The 16,424-nt window shown below is 44.0% G+C and overlaps 1 protein-coding gene across 1 annotated transcript; it reads left to right on the forward strand.

Moving 5' to 3' along the window:
* The first annotated feature begins 96 nt into the window (after positions 1-96).
* On the forward strand, positions 97-12,939 carry LOC116781980 (protein dopey-2-like). Its single transcript, XM_032677901.1, is given in 19 exon segments — positions 97-261; positions 856-922; positions 925-989; positions 1,728-1,783; positions 2,904-3,008; positions 3,087-3,153; positions 3,943-4,084; positions 4,284-4,366; positions 4,624-4,733; positions 5,660-5,806; positions 6,108-6,169; positions 6,790-6,879; positions 6,882-6,917; positions 7,806-7,942; positions 8,244-8,299; positions 9,433-9,548; positions 9,551-9,581; positions 12,070-12,198; positions 12,801-12,939. Coding segments are annotated over 19 exon segments (1,803 nt in total).
* Positions 12,940-16,424: the final 3,485 nt, after the last annotated feature.

The raw sequence follows: 16,424 nt of genomic DNA on the forward strand, positions 1-16,424 counted from the left end.
CTGTATCTCCCTCCTCATCAGTGCATTTTACAGAGTTCTTTTATTTTGTATTTTCTGAATATCTTGTATTTTCTTGAATCTTTTACCTTACAAAGGATGGTATTGACAGTTAGTTATTTTTCCCCCCCTCTGCAGACATTAAGAATGAAAATATTGGACTTCCTGAATCCACTGACAGCCCAACTTGGAATCCAGCTGATGGCAGCAATTGCAGCAGTTTGGAACAGCAAGAAACCTCACAGGAGTCAAAGTAAAACCAAGGTGAAACTCAAGAAAGGCACCCTTAGTTTTCCAGTGTAAAGGCAGATGTTATATTTGCATGATCAGTTCTAAACTCTGGGTTTGTTTGTTGATTCTTTGGGGTTTTTTTACAAGTGACTGAAAAATCTGAAGTGCCCTTATTATGAAAAGCATCAGGACTACAATTAAACCTAAATAAATAATCAAATAAAGGACAGTGTAGCAGTTTAAGTCTAGAAGTAACAGGCAGTTTTTTCTTCAACACTGGATTGCAATCTTAGGATTGCAGTTTGACAATTATGTTTTCAAGACCGTGAATCAAATTCCATTTCCAGAGAAAGGCCAGAGCTGTAGTGTTCTCTGGAACTGAGCATTATTCTGATCAGAACCTCTTTCTTTTCATTTTAGCATGATCAAACTGTTCTTTTTATGAAAAAGTTGTTTTCATAAGGTGTTGGAAGAAGACCTGTATATGGCAAAGGGGTCTGTGTTTGATTTAACCCCTGTAATGTACATTTTGTATAAGTTTTGATGTTTGGGGAATCACACAAAGAGCTGGTTTGTGTGGCCCAGGGGTCTGAGGGGTTTGTCTTTTGCTTTGTCTTGTTTTGTCAGATCCTTCCAGTGGCCAGTGCATCTCAGCTTATTCTTGTGGACCTAATTTGTGCCCTTAACACACTGAAATTGACACTATTTTACATCTTATCAAAGAGGTGGTCAAGAAACCAGCACAGATCAAGGGTGAAGAGGTAACCACGGAGATAATTCCATTTTTTCATATATTCTCTCCTGGATCTGTCCCAGTGTGTCTGCTCAGCATTGTTAGAAGGTTTTTCTTTTAAGTGTGGGATTCTCTTTTGCTCCTGAGTAAGTTTTGTTTTCCAGAATGTGGGTTTCTGTGCTTTGATCCCTCAGTGTAAGAAGGTTCTTCTGAACATCACTTTTGAGCAGATCATGACAGGGCAAGGGGCAGTGGTTTTAAACTGCCAGAGGGCAGGGTTGGATGGGATACTGGGAAGGAATTCCTGGCTGTGAGGGTGAAGAGGGTCTGGGATAGAATTCCCAGAGAAGCTGTGGCTGCCCCTGGATCCCTGGAAGTGTCTAAGGCCAGGCTGGATGGACCCTGATGCAACCTGGGCTAGTGGAAGGTGTCCTTGCCCATGGCAGGGGGGGACTGGATGATCTTTAATGCCCCTTCTGACCCAAACCAGTCTGTGATTCCAATTTTTCCTGGAGAAGTTGCTGGGAATGAAAAGGTGTGGGGGCCTCCAGTGCTGGGGACGGTGACATTTTTGTGAAGCTGCTGCACATTTATGACTCAGGGATGCATTTCTGTCCTGAACTGCTGTACAGGTACTTTGGTCACCTCTTGGAGTACAAGTGGCTTCACTTGAAGGTGGACACCACTAACACAAGTATTGCACAGCCTGGACCTTCTTTTTCTTTCTGATGGCAAATAATTGTGGTGTTGCTTTTTCCTTTTTCAGAAATCTTCTCTCGTGGATATCCCAATGCTGCAGTTCAGTTATGCTTTCATTCAAAGGTCAGTCAGATGTTATAAAGGAGAATTTTTTTGTTTGACTCTGGTCAGGAGAACACTCTGCATCACTGTTTCTGCTTTACTTTGATCTTCGTGTCCCAGTGTCACAGAACACCTTTGTGCAGGAAATGTGCTGTCCCTTCACTGTTGCCACACAGACATGGAGTACCAGGGCTGGGATGTTCTGTTCCATTGCTCTGTTGATTGTGCAGCCTGAAAACCTCATTTCATGCTCATGGAGCAACTTCAGGCATCTCATGAGCAAGACTGGGCTGCATCCAAAACAGTGTGGGTAGGAGGTGACGGGGGATTGTGCCCCTCAGGTGAGACCCCCCTGCAGAGCTGCTCCAGCCCTGGGGAACACAGCAAGGACATGGAGCTGCTGGAGAGAGTCCAGAGCAGGAACCAAGATCCCAGGGCTGGAGCAGCTCTGCTGGGAGGAAAGGCTGGGAGAGCTGGGATTGTTCAGCCTGGAGAAGCTTTGGGGTGACCTGATTGTGGCCTTGCAGGGCCTGAAGGAGCTCCAGAAAGAGAGACTATTTCCAAGGGCCTGGAGTGACAGGACAAGGGGGAATGGCTTCAAGCTGGCAGAGAGTAGGATAGACTGGATATTAGGAAGAAATCCTTCTCTGTGAGGTGTGGGAGGCCCTGGCCCAGGTTGCCCAGAGAAGCTGTGGCTGCCCCTGGATCCCTGGAAGTGTCCAAGGCCAGGTTGGACGGGACTTGGAGCAACCTGGGCTAGTGGAAGGTGTCCTTGCCCATGACAGTGGGTGGGACTGGGTGATTTTTAAGGTCCCTTCCAACCCAAACCATTCCATGTCTCTATGATTTTTATCATCTTTCTCCTCATCTGTTCTGTGTTGCCCAGTGAATGGATAGAGAACTTCTAAATTCAGTAAAACTGCCATGGCTGCAGCCTGGGCTGGGCAGTCCACTGGAAATACGCCTTTGATCAAAACTCTTCTTCACACACTTGGCTTTTCTTCCATGGAAAGCCTGGGATAGATCAGGCTGTCCAACAGACTGTAAGCAGTATGTTTAGGAGTTACCCCTGGATGTTGTTTTTTGTTCTTTCCATGACTCCAGCTTCACTCAGGTGTGTCTGGTGTTGCTTTTTTGGCAGACTGCCTGTCTCAGCCCTGCAGGAGAACTTCCAGCCCTTGTTAGGACTCCTCAAGGAGTCTGTGCAGTTGAACTTGGCTCCTCCTGGACACTTCCTCCTCCTCAGGTACTAAGAGAGAAGCTTTAGAGCTGCATTGACAGACACGTACAGCCACTAACCTGGAGGGAATTGCTTTTCCCACAGCACCCTGAATGACTTTGTGACCAGGACACCCACTCTGGAAAACAAAAAAGACCAAAAAGACTTGCAGGTACAGTGGATAAATGCTCACTTTTCAATTCCTAAATCTGGCACTGTACCTATGAGTAAAAGTGGAGATGACCTGCTCTGTCCTTTGCATCTGAATTCCCCTGTGCTTTTGGGAATGCCTGGATGTGCATCCACACATTGTGGCTGAGGCCTGGTAAATAAGGGAGGCTCAAACAGGAGGGACAAACAAAATTTTGTCCAAATGTTGTGTGAAACCACGAACTTTTCAAAGCTGATTTCCCTGGGTAGTTTTAACGATCTCTCTCAGAATTGGAGTCGTAACACAAGTGTGGTGTCAAGGGTTCATCTCCCGTGTGTAAATACTGAAATCTCAAAGCTATCTAGGAAAACTAGTGGCCTAATTACCCTTGAAGCTCCCAGCTGTGTTTGGCAATGGAAATGACTCTGAACTCACCTGTTGTGTAAAGGGGTGGAGCAGAGCAGGATTTTCCTCCTGTCCTGGTGGTGATTTCACCACAACAGTTCAAGCACCACTTATGTGGGTGCAGTTTTGGCTCTGAGGTGGTGAGATGTGATTATGTTTGTAGTAATTTTATGTGCCAACAGAGCAATTAAGTCTCCACTTCTGCTTCAGAGACTTGCCAACAAAATAACAACAGTGACAGAAAGCTTTGCCATCTTACAGCCTTTTCCCAAGTGGCCTCTGCTTTGCTTTGGCCAGATGGGGTTTGGTTTAGTTACAGTCACCAGCTTCTCATTTCCCTGGGAATTAAATATGCCAAGTGATGATAGTGTCCATCTGATGCCACTTTTTCTGCTCATGTTACAGGAGGTGACCCAAAAAATCCTGGAGGCCGTAGGGACTGTGGCCGGTTCTTCTCTGGAACAGACCAGTTGGCTGAGCAGGAACCTGGAAGTGAAAGCTCAGCCTCAGATTTTACCAGACGACTTCAACATGGAAGATGTGAATGGTAAAGTGGTTTTCTCTGGCTTCCTGCTCCCTCCTCTCCTCTGCTGAAGGCCTTGAAGAGCACAAGGTGTTTGACAGTGTGGTTTGCACAAGTTTACATTCCACTGTGATACCAACAGTTCTGTTTGGGAGGCAAATTAGGAAACAGCAAAATCTGGACATACCTGAAGAAGAACACTAAATTATTTTGCCTCTTTCAGATACCTCAGTGGCACCATCTTCAATGGTTTCTGCCTCTGCTCCCTCCATATACAGTGTCCAAGCCCTTTCTCTCCTTGCTGAAGTAAGTAGGACCCTCATCTGTGGGGTGGTTTTGATATTATTAAGCTGAAGTGGGTTTGATATAATTAAGCTTTGATATTATTAAGCAGTTTAATTTAACTTACTAAACATTAAGTTTCCCAGGTAGATAAATGGGAGTGCAAACCTTCCCTGAAGCATCCCATGGGCACACACATTCCAGCCTGGAACGTGGCACGTTCCCCTTCTGCCAGAAATGCCAGCTTTGGGTTTAAAGAGATGTTCTTTTCATTTTTTGAGGTCCTTGCTTCTCTTCTGGACATGGTTTACAGGAGTGATGAGAAGGACAAAGCTGTGCCACTGATCTCACGTTTGCTCTACTACGTCTTCCCTTACCTGCGCAACCACAGGTGAGTCTCTCTCTGCACACCTGGTTTTGTCCTCTGATTTTTGGACCCCAGTGTTATATTTTTGCTTTTCCTTTTTTTTTTCCCCTCCTTGTTTCCATTCTAATAAGGCTTGAGCTGTATTTGAGCTGTGTTTGAGCTGTATTTCCCCGGGAGCTGCAACCTTGTGTGGTTTGAGCTCTGTGACAGCAGTTCCCATTTAGCTGTAGATGTTCCTCCCACCTGGATTTTTGGCCTTTCCTCAAAGCTTCCCCTCTCTGTGCTTGTCAGGGAATGTGGAGAGACTCTGGGGTGGGGCAGCAGAGCACTGTGCACATCACAGGACCCACCAGGAAGCAGGAAGAGCAGGATATCTCCCTATCCTGTGCCTAGTTTTTCAGCCAAAAGTGAGGGAGAGATGGGTGATATCCAAGGGTTCTGCTGACAAGGATGCAAAGTGTATTGGAAATTTTTTTTGGAGGGAAGTTTTGGTTCACACTTGTAGTGGAGACAGGCTGTGATGTGACCAGTCTGGAAATACCTCCCCAGACTGGGAGTTGCTTCTGCACAAACTGCTTTGGTCTGCCCAGCTCCTGCTGCTCCCAGTTACCAGCCAACGGACAAAGATCATGGAATGGTTTGGGTTGGAAGGGACCTGAAAGCCCATCCAGTGCCACCCCGCCATGGGCAGGGACACCTCCCACTAGCCCAGGTTGCTCCAAGTTTATCCAACCTGGCCTTGGGCACTTCCAGGGATGCAGGGGCAGCCACAGCTTCTCTGGGAATTCTATCCCAGCCCCTCCCCATCCTCCCAGCCAGGAATTCCTTCCCAATATCCCATCTAACTCTGCCCTCTGGCAGTTTAAAACCACTGTCCCGAGTTTATTTCCTATATACATAAACTTTACTTTAAAAAAATACCCGTTTATCATTTTTTTCTCTTCCCCCAGTGCCTACAACATTCCCAGTTTCCGTGCTGGTGCTCAGTTGCTCAGCTCCTTGAGTGGATACGCCTACACCAAGAGAGCCTGGAAAAAAGAAGTGCTGGAGTTGTACATGGATCCCTCTTTTTTCCAGATGGACACTTCATGCACTCAGTAAGACATGGGATTGTAGCACTCCAAGCTTGCATTCTGAATTGGCAAGGAAAGGCTGTAAAGGAGAAGGCTAACACTGGGAAGAAATTCCATTTGGTACTGCTTTACAGCATGGAATAATTTAAAAATGGTCTCACCCCTAGTTCTGCTCAGTGTCTTATTTGTTAACCCACATACAGTCTGCTCATGAATCCTGTTTGGAAATGTTTCCTTGTTTGAAAGGTTTGACCCCAATCTTTCCTGAGGTGAATCTATTCCAAAGCTTTCCCTGATTCTCTAATCCCTTCTTTATCTCCTGCAGTTGGAGATCCATTATTGACCATCTCCTGACACACGAGAAAACCATGTTTAAAGATTTGATGAGTAAGTATCAGCTGCTGAGAACTCACCTCTGCATCAGTTTGGATCTATTTCCATTTGAGGTACCAGGTGCATTTTTAATATCCTGATGTAGCAATAAAATGCTGACACTGCTGATTCAGCATAATTGACTACATTTCAACTTTATTGCCTGTGCTGAGTTAAATCTGTATTTTAGTCACGTCTAAAACACACTAGAAGTGGGCTTGTTGTAGAAATGCTTGTGCTGGGCTCCTGCATTCACATTTTGCCCTAATTTTGAGTTGCTCAAGTGTGACCTTTTCCAGGAGGAGACTTTGCCAAAGTCTGCAGGTGTCTGTGAGCTTTCTGCACGAGCCAGGGCAGAAAACCTTGGAGTCAGGTGCTTTGAGGAGAGTGTGGAAGAATAGGTCCTGGGGGAAAGGATGGGATGATAGCAGCCCTTCAATTTGCCTCAAGCAGCTTTAATCTCTTTTTCAGCCTTTTAGAAGGAGAGCGAAGGTTTACAGCGTGAGGTGAATTTGCCACCAGCAGACCCAAAAAGAGAGCTTTTTCTCCTTTAGATTTCAGGACACGGGGATTATTTTCAGCCCAAATCACAGGGAGTCTTTCCCATGGTTAGATAATTGTTCTCTCTGTCACAGACATGCAGAGCAGTGCCCTAAAACTGTACCCAAGCTTTGAGCAGAAGGCGATGCTGCTGAAGCGTCAGGCGTTCGCCGTCTTCAGCGGGAGACCGACCAGTACCACCTCTACCTGCCCCTGATACAGGGTAAGATCTGCCCTTCCACTGCCTTTCTCTTCCACCTGGATCACAGATCTCTTTGCTCAGAGAGTTTGTGGATCCCTGGAAGTGCCCAAGGCCACGTTGGACGGGGCTCGGAGCAACCTGGGCTAGTGGAAGGTGTCCCTGCCCGTGGCAGGAGGTCGGAACAAAATCATCTTTAAGGTCCCTCCCAACCCAAACCATTCTGTGATAGAAATTCTGTAAGAAAGGAATGTCACCTGTTTTCTGACACACACTTCCATTTTTCCTTATTTTTAATAAAATTTATCAGTCTCTAAATTAAATTCCTCATTAAAGAGAGGAATCTGTGTTTCGAGACCTTTGGTCTGGAAACGTGATTACTTTGTGGCAACCTTCCAGCTGTTGTTGCTCTCCTTAAAAGTCAGTTTTGACCAAATTTTGTGTCCTGTAAACCCACCACAGCTTCAGGCTTTGTCTGGATCCTAATTTTTTCATTGAATGGAAGGACTCAGCCCAAAACTGATGATAAAGCAAAATATTTTGTTTTGCCACAAGGTGAAGAGGGACCTTTCACAAGGGCCTGGAGTGACAGGACAAGGGAAGTGGCCTTAAGCTGAAGGAGAGTAGGGTTAGATGGGATATTGGGAAGGAATTCCTGGCTGGGAGGGTGGGGAGGGGCTGGGATAGAATTTCCAGAGAAGCTGTGGCTGCCCCTGGATCCCTGGAAGTGTCCAAGGCCGGGCTGGAGCAACCTGGGCTGGTGGAAGGTGTCCCTGCCCGTGGGGATTGGAATGAGAAGATCTTTCAGGTTCCTTCCAACCCAACCCATTCTGTGATTCTACACTTTTTATTTCCCAAATTCAAGAAAACATTGCTTTTCTTTTGTTTTTTACTTCTTTGTGTTTCCCCCAGAACGACTGACCGAGAACCTCCGTGTGGGCCAGACCTCTCTGGTTGCTGCCCAGATGTTCCTCTTCTTCCGAGTTCTCCTGTTAAGGATTTCTCCTCAGCATCTCACCTCCCTGTGGCCAATTATGGTGACAGAATTGGTAAGGAACAAGGAGTCAGTTCACACTAATTAGGGGATGGGGTTTTTCCCCAGTTCACCTTTTCCTCCTCCCTGTTTGGAAATGTTTTCGTGGTTTTACGTGAATCTCATAATTTGGGGTAAGAAAAATTCGCACAGTCATTAGGAAATTCCTTTTGGGTTCATTTTGTTGTCTCTTGGTTGATTTATTAATTTGTTGCAAGTCATAAAGGTAAACTCAGAGTCTGTGAAGCATCACTTCTGTTTGGGATGGAGTTGTATGAACATTTCAGCATCCCCATAAACAATTTATTCCTTTTAAGATCCAGACATTCCTTCAGCTGGAAGAAGATCTGACTGAGGAAGAGGAACCATCAAAGTGAGTGTTGCCATTTATCTGAAAGAGAAGTTGTGAAAGCTGCTTGTTCTGTATCTGCCAGTTTTAATTTCTTAATTAATTAATTATCTGGGGTAGGGAGGAGCCAACAAGATTTTGTGGTATTGCACTTTTATGTTTCTGGTGCTCATGAGTCACAGTTTAGGATTATTTATACTCTGAAATTTTATATAATATATATATATAAAATAAATATTTATTATTATAATAATTTTATTTATTATTTTTATTAGCTACAATAGTGAGATGCTTAAAAATATATATTTAATATATATATTTATATATTTTAATACATTTAATATATATTTAATATATTATATTATTTAATATATATTTTATATATCAATATACTGATTATTTAAATTAATCATTACATTAATATATTAATATATTCATATAATTATTAATATTATATTCATATAATTATTAATATATTATATTAATATACTAATATTATATTTATATTTCTATAATTATATTTCTATAAATATAATAATTATATAATATATGTAAAATAATATATCATATTATAATATAGTATATGATTATATATATAATAATATAATATATATATATATAATATATAATATAATTAGATATAATTATATATTATATATATATTATATATAATATATAATATAAATATATATAATAATAAAATATATTATAATATATAATAATATATAATACAGTATATATTATAATATATATATTTTTATATAATAATATTATATATGTTACAATAATATATATATCATATATAAGATATTATACATTATAATATGAATAATATAATATGTTTATATCATTATTTATTAAATTAATCTATTTGATATATATTTATATTTATAATATATTTTTATAATAATTATTAATTGCATACAAAGATAAGATTAAATGCTAAGTCAGCATTTGAATATTTTAACATGCTGCCTTTTTTTCTTGGTACATTTTAGATTATTTTTCTCCTCCTCTTTTGATATTGAACCCATAATTAATTTCCTATGATCTCCCACAGAATAAAACCAGTCGTAGCAGTGCCTGCTTTTGTAAACGTGGGAATGAAACCCCTTTAATTTATGTTTTAATGGGCCATTCCTTGAATTTTCACGCAGGAGCAACAGCAAACTAAGCAAGCAGAGAGGCCCAGGGGATGGCAGTGGGTCTGACATCCAGCACAACGAGCTCTCCTTGTACCTCTCAGCCTGTAAATTTTTGGACACGGCGCTTTCCTTCCCCCTGACAGGATGCACTTGTTCCAAATGTAAGTCCCTGTTCTCCCGGTGTCCCGGGAGAGTGGAAGGCTCAGGGAAGGTTTTAAAAAGCAAAGCCTTGCTGGCGAGTCTTGAGGTGCAGGAAGGACTCCCTGGCTCTCTAAACTCCTCCTCCCTGTGGCCAGTTATGGTGACAGGATTGGGAAGGAACAAGGAGTCAGTTCACACTAATTAGGGGATGGGTTTTCCCCAGTTCACCTTTTTCCTCCTCCCTGTTTGGAAATGTTTTCGTGGTTTTACGTGAATCTGATAATTTGGGGTAAGAAAAATTCGCACAGTCATTAGGAAATTCCTTTTGGGTTCATTTTGTTGTCGCTAATTTAATCTCTGGGTTGATTTATTAATTTGTTACAAGTCATAAAGGTAAACTCAGAGTCTGTGAAACATCACTTTTCTTTGGGATGGAGTTGTATGAATGTCATGGTTTGAGAGCCCCAAAATCCAATTCCCTAGCCCAAGCCCCCCCCCACATCTCAACCCAGTGTGAGATGGGTTTTCCAGACACCACACGAGACTCAAAATGGGAAGAAGGGAATATATATTACAATGACTGTACAAAATAAATATTACAATACATTACACACAATCTCAACAATCTCTACCATGACAAAGCAGTATTTACAATGGATCAAATCTTGTCCCTTCCAAATAAAGTCCAGGAGGGAAGAAGGAAGAGATCCTTTCCACTCTCAGAGCAGCAGTGTCTCTAGGGCAGCATCCCCATAAATAACTTATTCCTTTTAAGATCCAGACATTTTAAGATCCAGGGAAGGATTCAGGTGTGGCTGAATCCCATCTTAGCCCCAGACTGTGTTAGCAGTTTAAATTCAAAGGAATTACAGAGTATTAAACCCCTTTGTCCTGCAGGTTTAACAATGGCAAACCAGAAAGATTTATATAAATGAATGATTTATTATGAGAAATTAACAAACAGGTGAACGGAGGAAAGATCCTCATCAGAATTATTTACTACACGGTGTAAAAACTAAAAAAAAAAATCTACTAGTAGAGTGTTATAGCAAAGTATATAATGCACTGTAACAAAGCAGTTATGTTAAAGCAATTAGATCCAAGGTAGCAAGAGAAACAATCATTAAGTAGAGGTTGATATAAGTCACCATATGAGACAGCAGATCTCTCTCTTTCCCTTAACCTTGGGGAGGCATCCCTGCTTCCCAGGAGAAGCTCCACACATCAAGGGAGTACGTGGAAGAATCTGCCATCTGTAAGGATGTCACATCTTGTGTCAAAGAAAAGATGTGTTCCAAGTCTGGTGAACCAGGAGGGTTTCAGCATAACTGAACACCAAGGCAGCAGCTGAACTGGCCTGACAGCTGGCATGATGGCCTGCATGGGCAGGAAAGGCAGGAAAGGAAGCTGAACAGGAGCCAGAGTGTGCCCAGGTGGCCAAGAAGGCCAATGGATCTGGCTGGCCAGGAACAGTGTGGCCAACAGGTCCAAGGAAGTGATTCTTGCCTTGGACTCAGCACTGGTGAGGCCACCCCTGGAGTGCTGTGTCCAGCTCTGGGCCCTCAGCTCAGGAAGGACATGGAGGGGCTGGAGCAGGTCCAGAGGAAGCAACGAGGCTGGGGAAGGGACTGGAGCACAAGTGCTGTGAGGAGAGGCTGAGGGAGCTGGGGCTGTTCAGCCTGGAGAAGAGGAGGCTCAGGGGAGACCTCCTCACTCTCTGCAACTCCCTGACAGGAGAGGGGAACCAGGGGGGGTTGGGCTCTTCTCCCAGGAAGCAGCAGCAGGACAAGAGGGCTGGGTCTGCAGCTGTGCCAGGGGAGGTTTAGGTTGGATATCAGGAAGGAATTCTTTCCAGAAAGAGGGATCAGCCATTGGAATGGGCTGCCCAGGGAAGTGGTGGATTCTCCATCCCTGGAGGTTTTAAGGACAGACTGGATGTGGCCTCAGTGCCATGGGCTGGGAACCACGCGGGGTTGGATCAAGGGTTGGACTCGATGATCTCAGAGGTCTTTTCCAACCCAGCAGATTCATGATTCTGTGATTCTATGGCTTGCACAGTGTGCATTATTGGATTTTAGGTCTGCTCGGGTGGACTATCCTGCCACCTGTGTTGTTCCCATTCTTATCTTTTAAAGTCATTCCACATCTGTTTTCTCCCAGACTTCATTTTGCCCTCAGTTCTTTTTGCAAGTGCAGGTGTTGATGTTGTAATTCGGGGTATTTGGGAGACAGTTTGGTCTTGCCAGGGTAGGAGATTTCACATCTTTCACCATCTCTTTCAGAGGTTCCCTAACCTGGAAAAACTGGGAGAAGGGAAAGATGGAGGCTGTTTTCCCTTTGCACACACATGGGAATGTTTTGGGGGTAGTTGCATTTAAATACTGACAAGGTAGTAATGTACTTGTTCATTAAAGCAAAAGAATACAAATGCTAGAAAGAAACCAGGGCTATACTAAACAGGAATGATCCAAACAGGGATTTCCTTCTTATCAAGGAATCTTGTTTCAGGTACAAATGGGCATTTGTCCCAGAGGTGGACACAGAGTCATGTCCTGTGACCTCTCACCTGGTAGAAAACCATCAGGAATGCAGACCACACATTGTGAGGATCATGGATCTGCTCAAGATGAATATAGGGTAAAGAAACTTCTCTTTTTTTTTTTTTTTTTTTAATCCATTAATTTACTTTTCTAAACAGGTGACAAGATTTTAAGTTATGCAACAGATTTTTAGGTATTCTTCCCTGTGAGGGTGGGGAGGCCCTGGCCCAGGTTGCCCAGAAAGCTGTGGCTGCCCCTGGATCCCTGGAAGTGTCCAAGGCCAGGTTGGAGCAACCTGGGCTAGTGAAGGTGTCCCTGCCCATGGCAGGGCATTGGATTAGATGATCTTTAGGGTCCCTTCCAACCCAAACCATGTGATTCCACGATATTCTACTAAAATTCATGAGGCTTTTAAAAATCATCTGCTTTCACAGGTCTTTAGGATTTCAAACTGCTTGTGAGCGTAAGGGAGCAAGAGGCAGTTTTCCTGTTTTTCCCTTACATCTGCCCACAGCCACCAGTGAAAACAACTCCTCTCTGACAAGACCTTTAGTAAATCTCCTTTTATTTTGCTCCCAGGAACCAAAGCACACGAGGGAGTTCCCAAGAAGCACAGATTCCCCCTGCTGACCCTGCGCTCCGTCTCCAGCATCACCCAGCTCATGCCCTTCTTCCAGACTCTCTGTTGGGCATTTACAGCAAACAGGAACGAGTCCCAAATTCCCACCCTTCCCCAGCTGTCTCCATGGACTATGTTGGAAGCAGCAGCACCCCCAGGATCTTGCAGCAGCTGGAAGACAGTGTTGAATGTGACTTCCTTGAGAACATGGAAAGTTAAGCCACGTGTCGGACACTTTGGATCGTGGTGGAAAACAAGGGAAAGCGTTGCTGCAATTCCTTTTTTTTATTCCCCCCCTTTCAAGCTACATTTTGGGAGTGCTCTCCAGTAATCCAGGAGCTGGTGTTAAAAAGCAGGAATCTCGAGTTCCTGTGGTGGTGGTGGGGGGGGGGGAAGTGCAGTTTGGTGGTAATTTATCGAGTTACTGTATTTTACTGGTGTTCTTTGGGGGCTTAAAGGCATTTTGTAAATAAGGGGAGAATATTTTTGACTTGGTGAAAGTAGCAATGGCCCTGGAACTCCTCCAGTAAGTATTTTAAGCTGCTTTTGGAACTGTGTTCTGAAGGTAGAGGTGAGAAAAAGCTAATGTTGCATGTCAGTACAATCAGTTTGCAGATAAGTCATTTCCTGAGGTTAAAGCCCTTTTAACTTGGCCTAAAACTTACCAAATTCCAAAGAAATCACCTAAATTCCAACCAGATGGATTTTTCTGAGGCTCCTACGTTGTGCAGCCTCTCCATGCCTGTAATTTCAGCTCTGTACAATAACAGCATCCTCCAGGCTTAGCAATTCCTAGATAAAAATGTGCATAAAAGACAAACTTCTGCTGTAACATTTTGTAATTAGCATTACTTGAGGGGTTTTTAATTTTAATGAATTGATTACAGTATGATCATTCAGTTTTTTAAAAAAAAAAAAAAATGCTTTGTTCTTTCAGTGACTCAGGCCACTTTGCAACTTCTGAAATGCAACTAAATGGAGATAATTCTGTAAAAATAAAATTGCTGTATTCAGCAGCTTAATGAAATGAAAATAATAGTCTTTTTTTTTTTAGGAACACTTTTTGTACAAAAGAATGTATTTGGCTGTTCCTAGATGGGAAGACAGGTAGGGAGATCCTCACAGTGCTAAACTGAAAAGGTTTGGTAGTTTGTCAGCAGGATTTATTTTTTCAAAACCCACACAACAAACGTGGGAGGCTTCTCTGCAGTGGGTTTGACCCTCAGGCAGATGAAGTTTTCACCCAGGGATTATAAACTAAAGTAATGAAACATATTTTACTCTGCTAATACTGGAATGCTCTGTGAAAATAATACTAGGGTAGGTTTGTGCTAAACTTAAATGGACTCTTTGCATTTTTACAGTTAAGGAAAGTGATAGACTGAGGTGTGATATTGTGTGGTGACTAAGAATGTGAATTATTTCTAGGGATTTAATTTATTAATGATTTCTAATGCTGTTGGGATGAGCACAAGTGAAAAGCTCCCCTTTGAAGGCATTACTTGAATATTGGAGCAGGTTATTTTTTAAAACGTTTGTGTCCATTACCTACATATCCTCAACAGTTTTTATGGATTATTTTCTTGAGACTCAGGATGATTTGGTAGATTTACTGCCAGCTTTCTGCTGGTTGCATTCCATACTTGGATATTTCCCTTAAAACCCTGATGAGATGAGGGAGGTGGCACAGGTTGCCCAGAGAAGCTGTGGCTGCCCCTGGATCCCTGGAAGTGCCCAAGGCCAGTCTGGTCAGGGCTTGGAGCAACCTGGGCTAGTGGAAGGCTCAAAGGGATCTCCAGCATATTTTATTCCTTTATTCCATAACTTTATTCCTTTCCCATATGGGGACTAACTACAGTTGTTTTACTCCTTATGCTCCCACTGTTAAATCCACTGAAGGAGGGCTGGCCTGCTCTAACCTGGTCCTGCCAAAGCAGAATAACTTCGCTGTCAATAAAATCTGGAAACCCTTTTGCCTGGAACTCAAGACCAGGAGAGAAAATGCTTTTGCTTTGCTGTGTTTCCAGTCTCTGCTTGTTTTCAGTCTAACCAAGCTCAGCTTTATCTTTCGGATACTTCGGTGACGAGACAGCAGAGCCACAGAGGGAACTTTTAAACATCCAAAGGATTTGATTTTCCTGAAAGAAAAAGGTAGTAGGTGCAACCCAGGACTTGAAATGTGGAGCATTAAGTGATGTATCCGAAATTATGTATGAATGTAATTCTTCTAATAATATTAAATGTTTTTTGAAATACCTTTTCCAAAGCAATTCTTATTCTTCAGACTCTCCTCGCTGCTCACTCACGACTTTAATTTTTGTCTGGCTCTGTAAAAGCTCCCAAATCCAATCCCAGGATCCCTGTTGGAAAAGCCCTCCCAGCCCATGGATCCCCACCTTGTCCCCAGCCCAGAGCACTGAGTGCCACGGCCAGGCCTTCCTGGACACCTCCAGGGCTGGGCACTCCAAACCTCCCTGGGCAGCCCCTGCCAAGGCCTCACACACCTTTCCAGGAAGAAATTCCTCCTGAAAACTCCCTCTGAGCTCTGAATCACTACAAGTCAGCACTGGCCCCTGGCTGTGCTGCTGCCTCCCTCTCCTCTCATCACAAGCCCCCTCTGCTCCCTCTCCTGTGTCCCTGTCTTTTACATTCCTGAACTTTCCACCCTGAGATCCCTGTCCTATGTCCCTGGGATAAGTTTGGTGGAGCTGTGTCTGGAGCAGGGAGCAAGGAGGAAGCTCTGCTGAAGCACCAGAGGATCATTGATTGACCCCTGTACAGAGGGAGCAGCTCTCTCTGAGACATCAGGGGCTGCTGTTGCACAGCCTCAGGCTGGACCTTTCTGTATGTCCAAGGGAAATGCCTTTTCTTTGGAAGGGAGAAAACTCTTCCATACCATGGGTTTTACTCCTCAGGCAGCAGGAGTGTGGTTTCAAATGACTCCCTGAAAGCTGCTTTTCAGATTTTACCCTTTCCCTCATAGCCTGTAAATCTTTTGGGATGTTGGGTGAGATACTGCAGAAGCCCAGGAGACGAGGGGCTGATGTGTCTGTGCCAAACACCGATAGCCACAGAGCCATCCAAGGACTGTTGGGAATAACACACTGTGAGAAAGAACAGGATGTGCTGGAAGAGGCCATATGGAGGTAGGACAGCACTGTCTGGGACAGATGTCCTTGTTCTGGCTGCTGGAGATAAGCACAACACAGCACAGTGCAGGCACAGGGAGGAGGTTGGGAAGTGGACATGGACTGCCAGCCAAAATTCCCAACTGCTTCTCCACAGTCATCCTGCTCTGCTCCAGGAAACAACCTCAGCTACTTGGGCCAAATCATGGAATCGTCAGGGTTGGAAAAGACCTTTAAGATGATCAAGTCCAACCATCAAACAGCACCACCACCATTAATAAGCCACGTCCTCAAGTGCCACATTCATTTCCATGGATGGTGATACCACCACCTCCCTGGGCAGTCCCTGCCAAGGCCTGACCACCCTTGCCAGGAGGAAATTCCTCCTCCTGTCCAACCTGAGCCTCCCCTGGCACAGCTGGAGGCCGTTCCCTCTCCTCCTGTCCTTTGTTCCCGGGAGCAGAGCCTGACCCCCCCCCAGCTCCCCCCCTGTCAGGGGTTGCAGAGCCAGAAGGTCCCCCTGAGCCTCCTTTTCTCCAGGCTGAGCCCCCCCAGCTCCCTCAGCCCCTCCTGCTG

The sequence above is a fragment of the Chiroxiphia lanceolata genome, chromosome 2 (genome assembly GCF_009829145.1).
Source record: "Chiroxiphia lanceolata isolate bChiLan1 chromosome 2, bChiLan1.pri, whole genome shotgun sequence".
Lineage (NCBI taxonomy): Eukaryota > Metazoa > Chordata > Aves > Passeriformes > Pipridae > Chiroxiphia > Chiroxiphia lanceolata.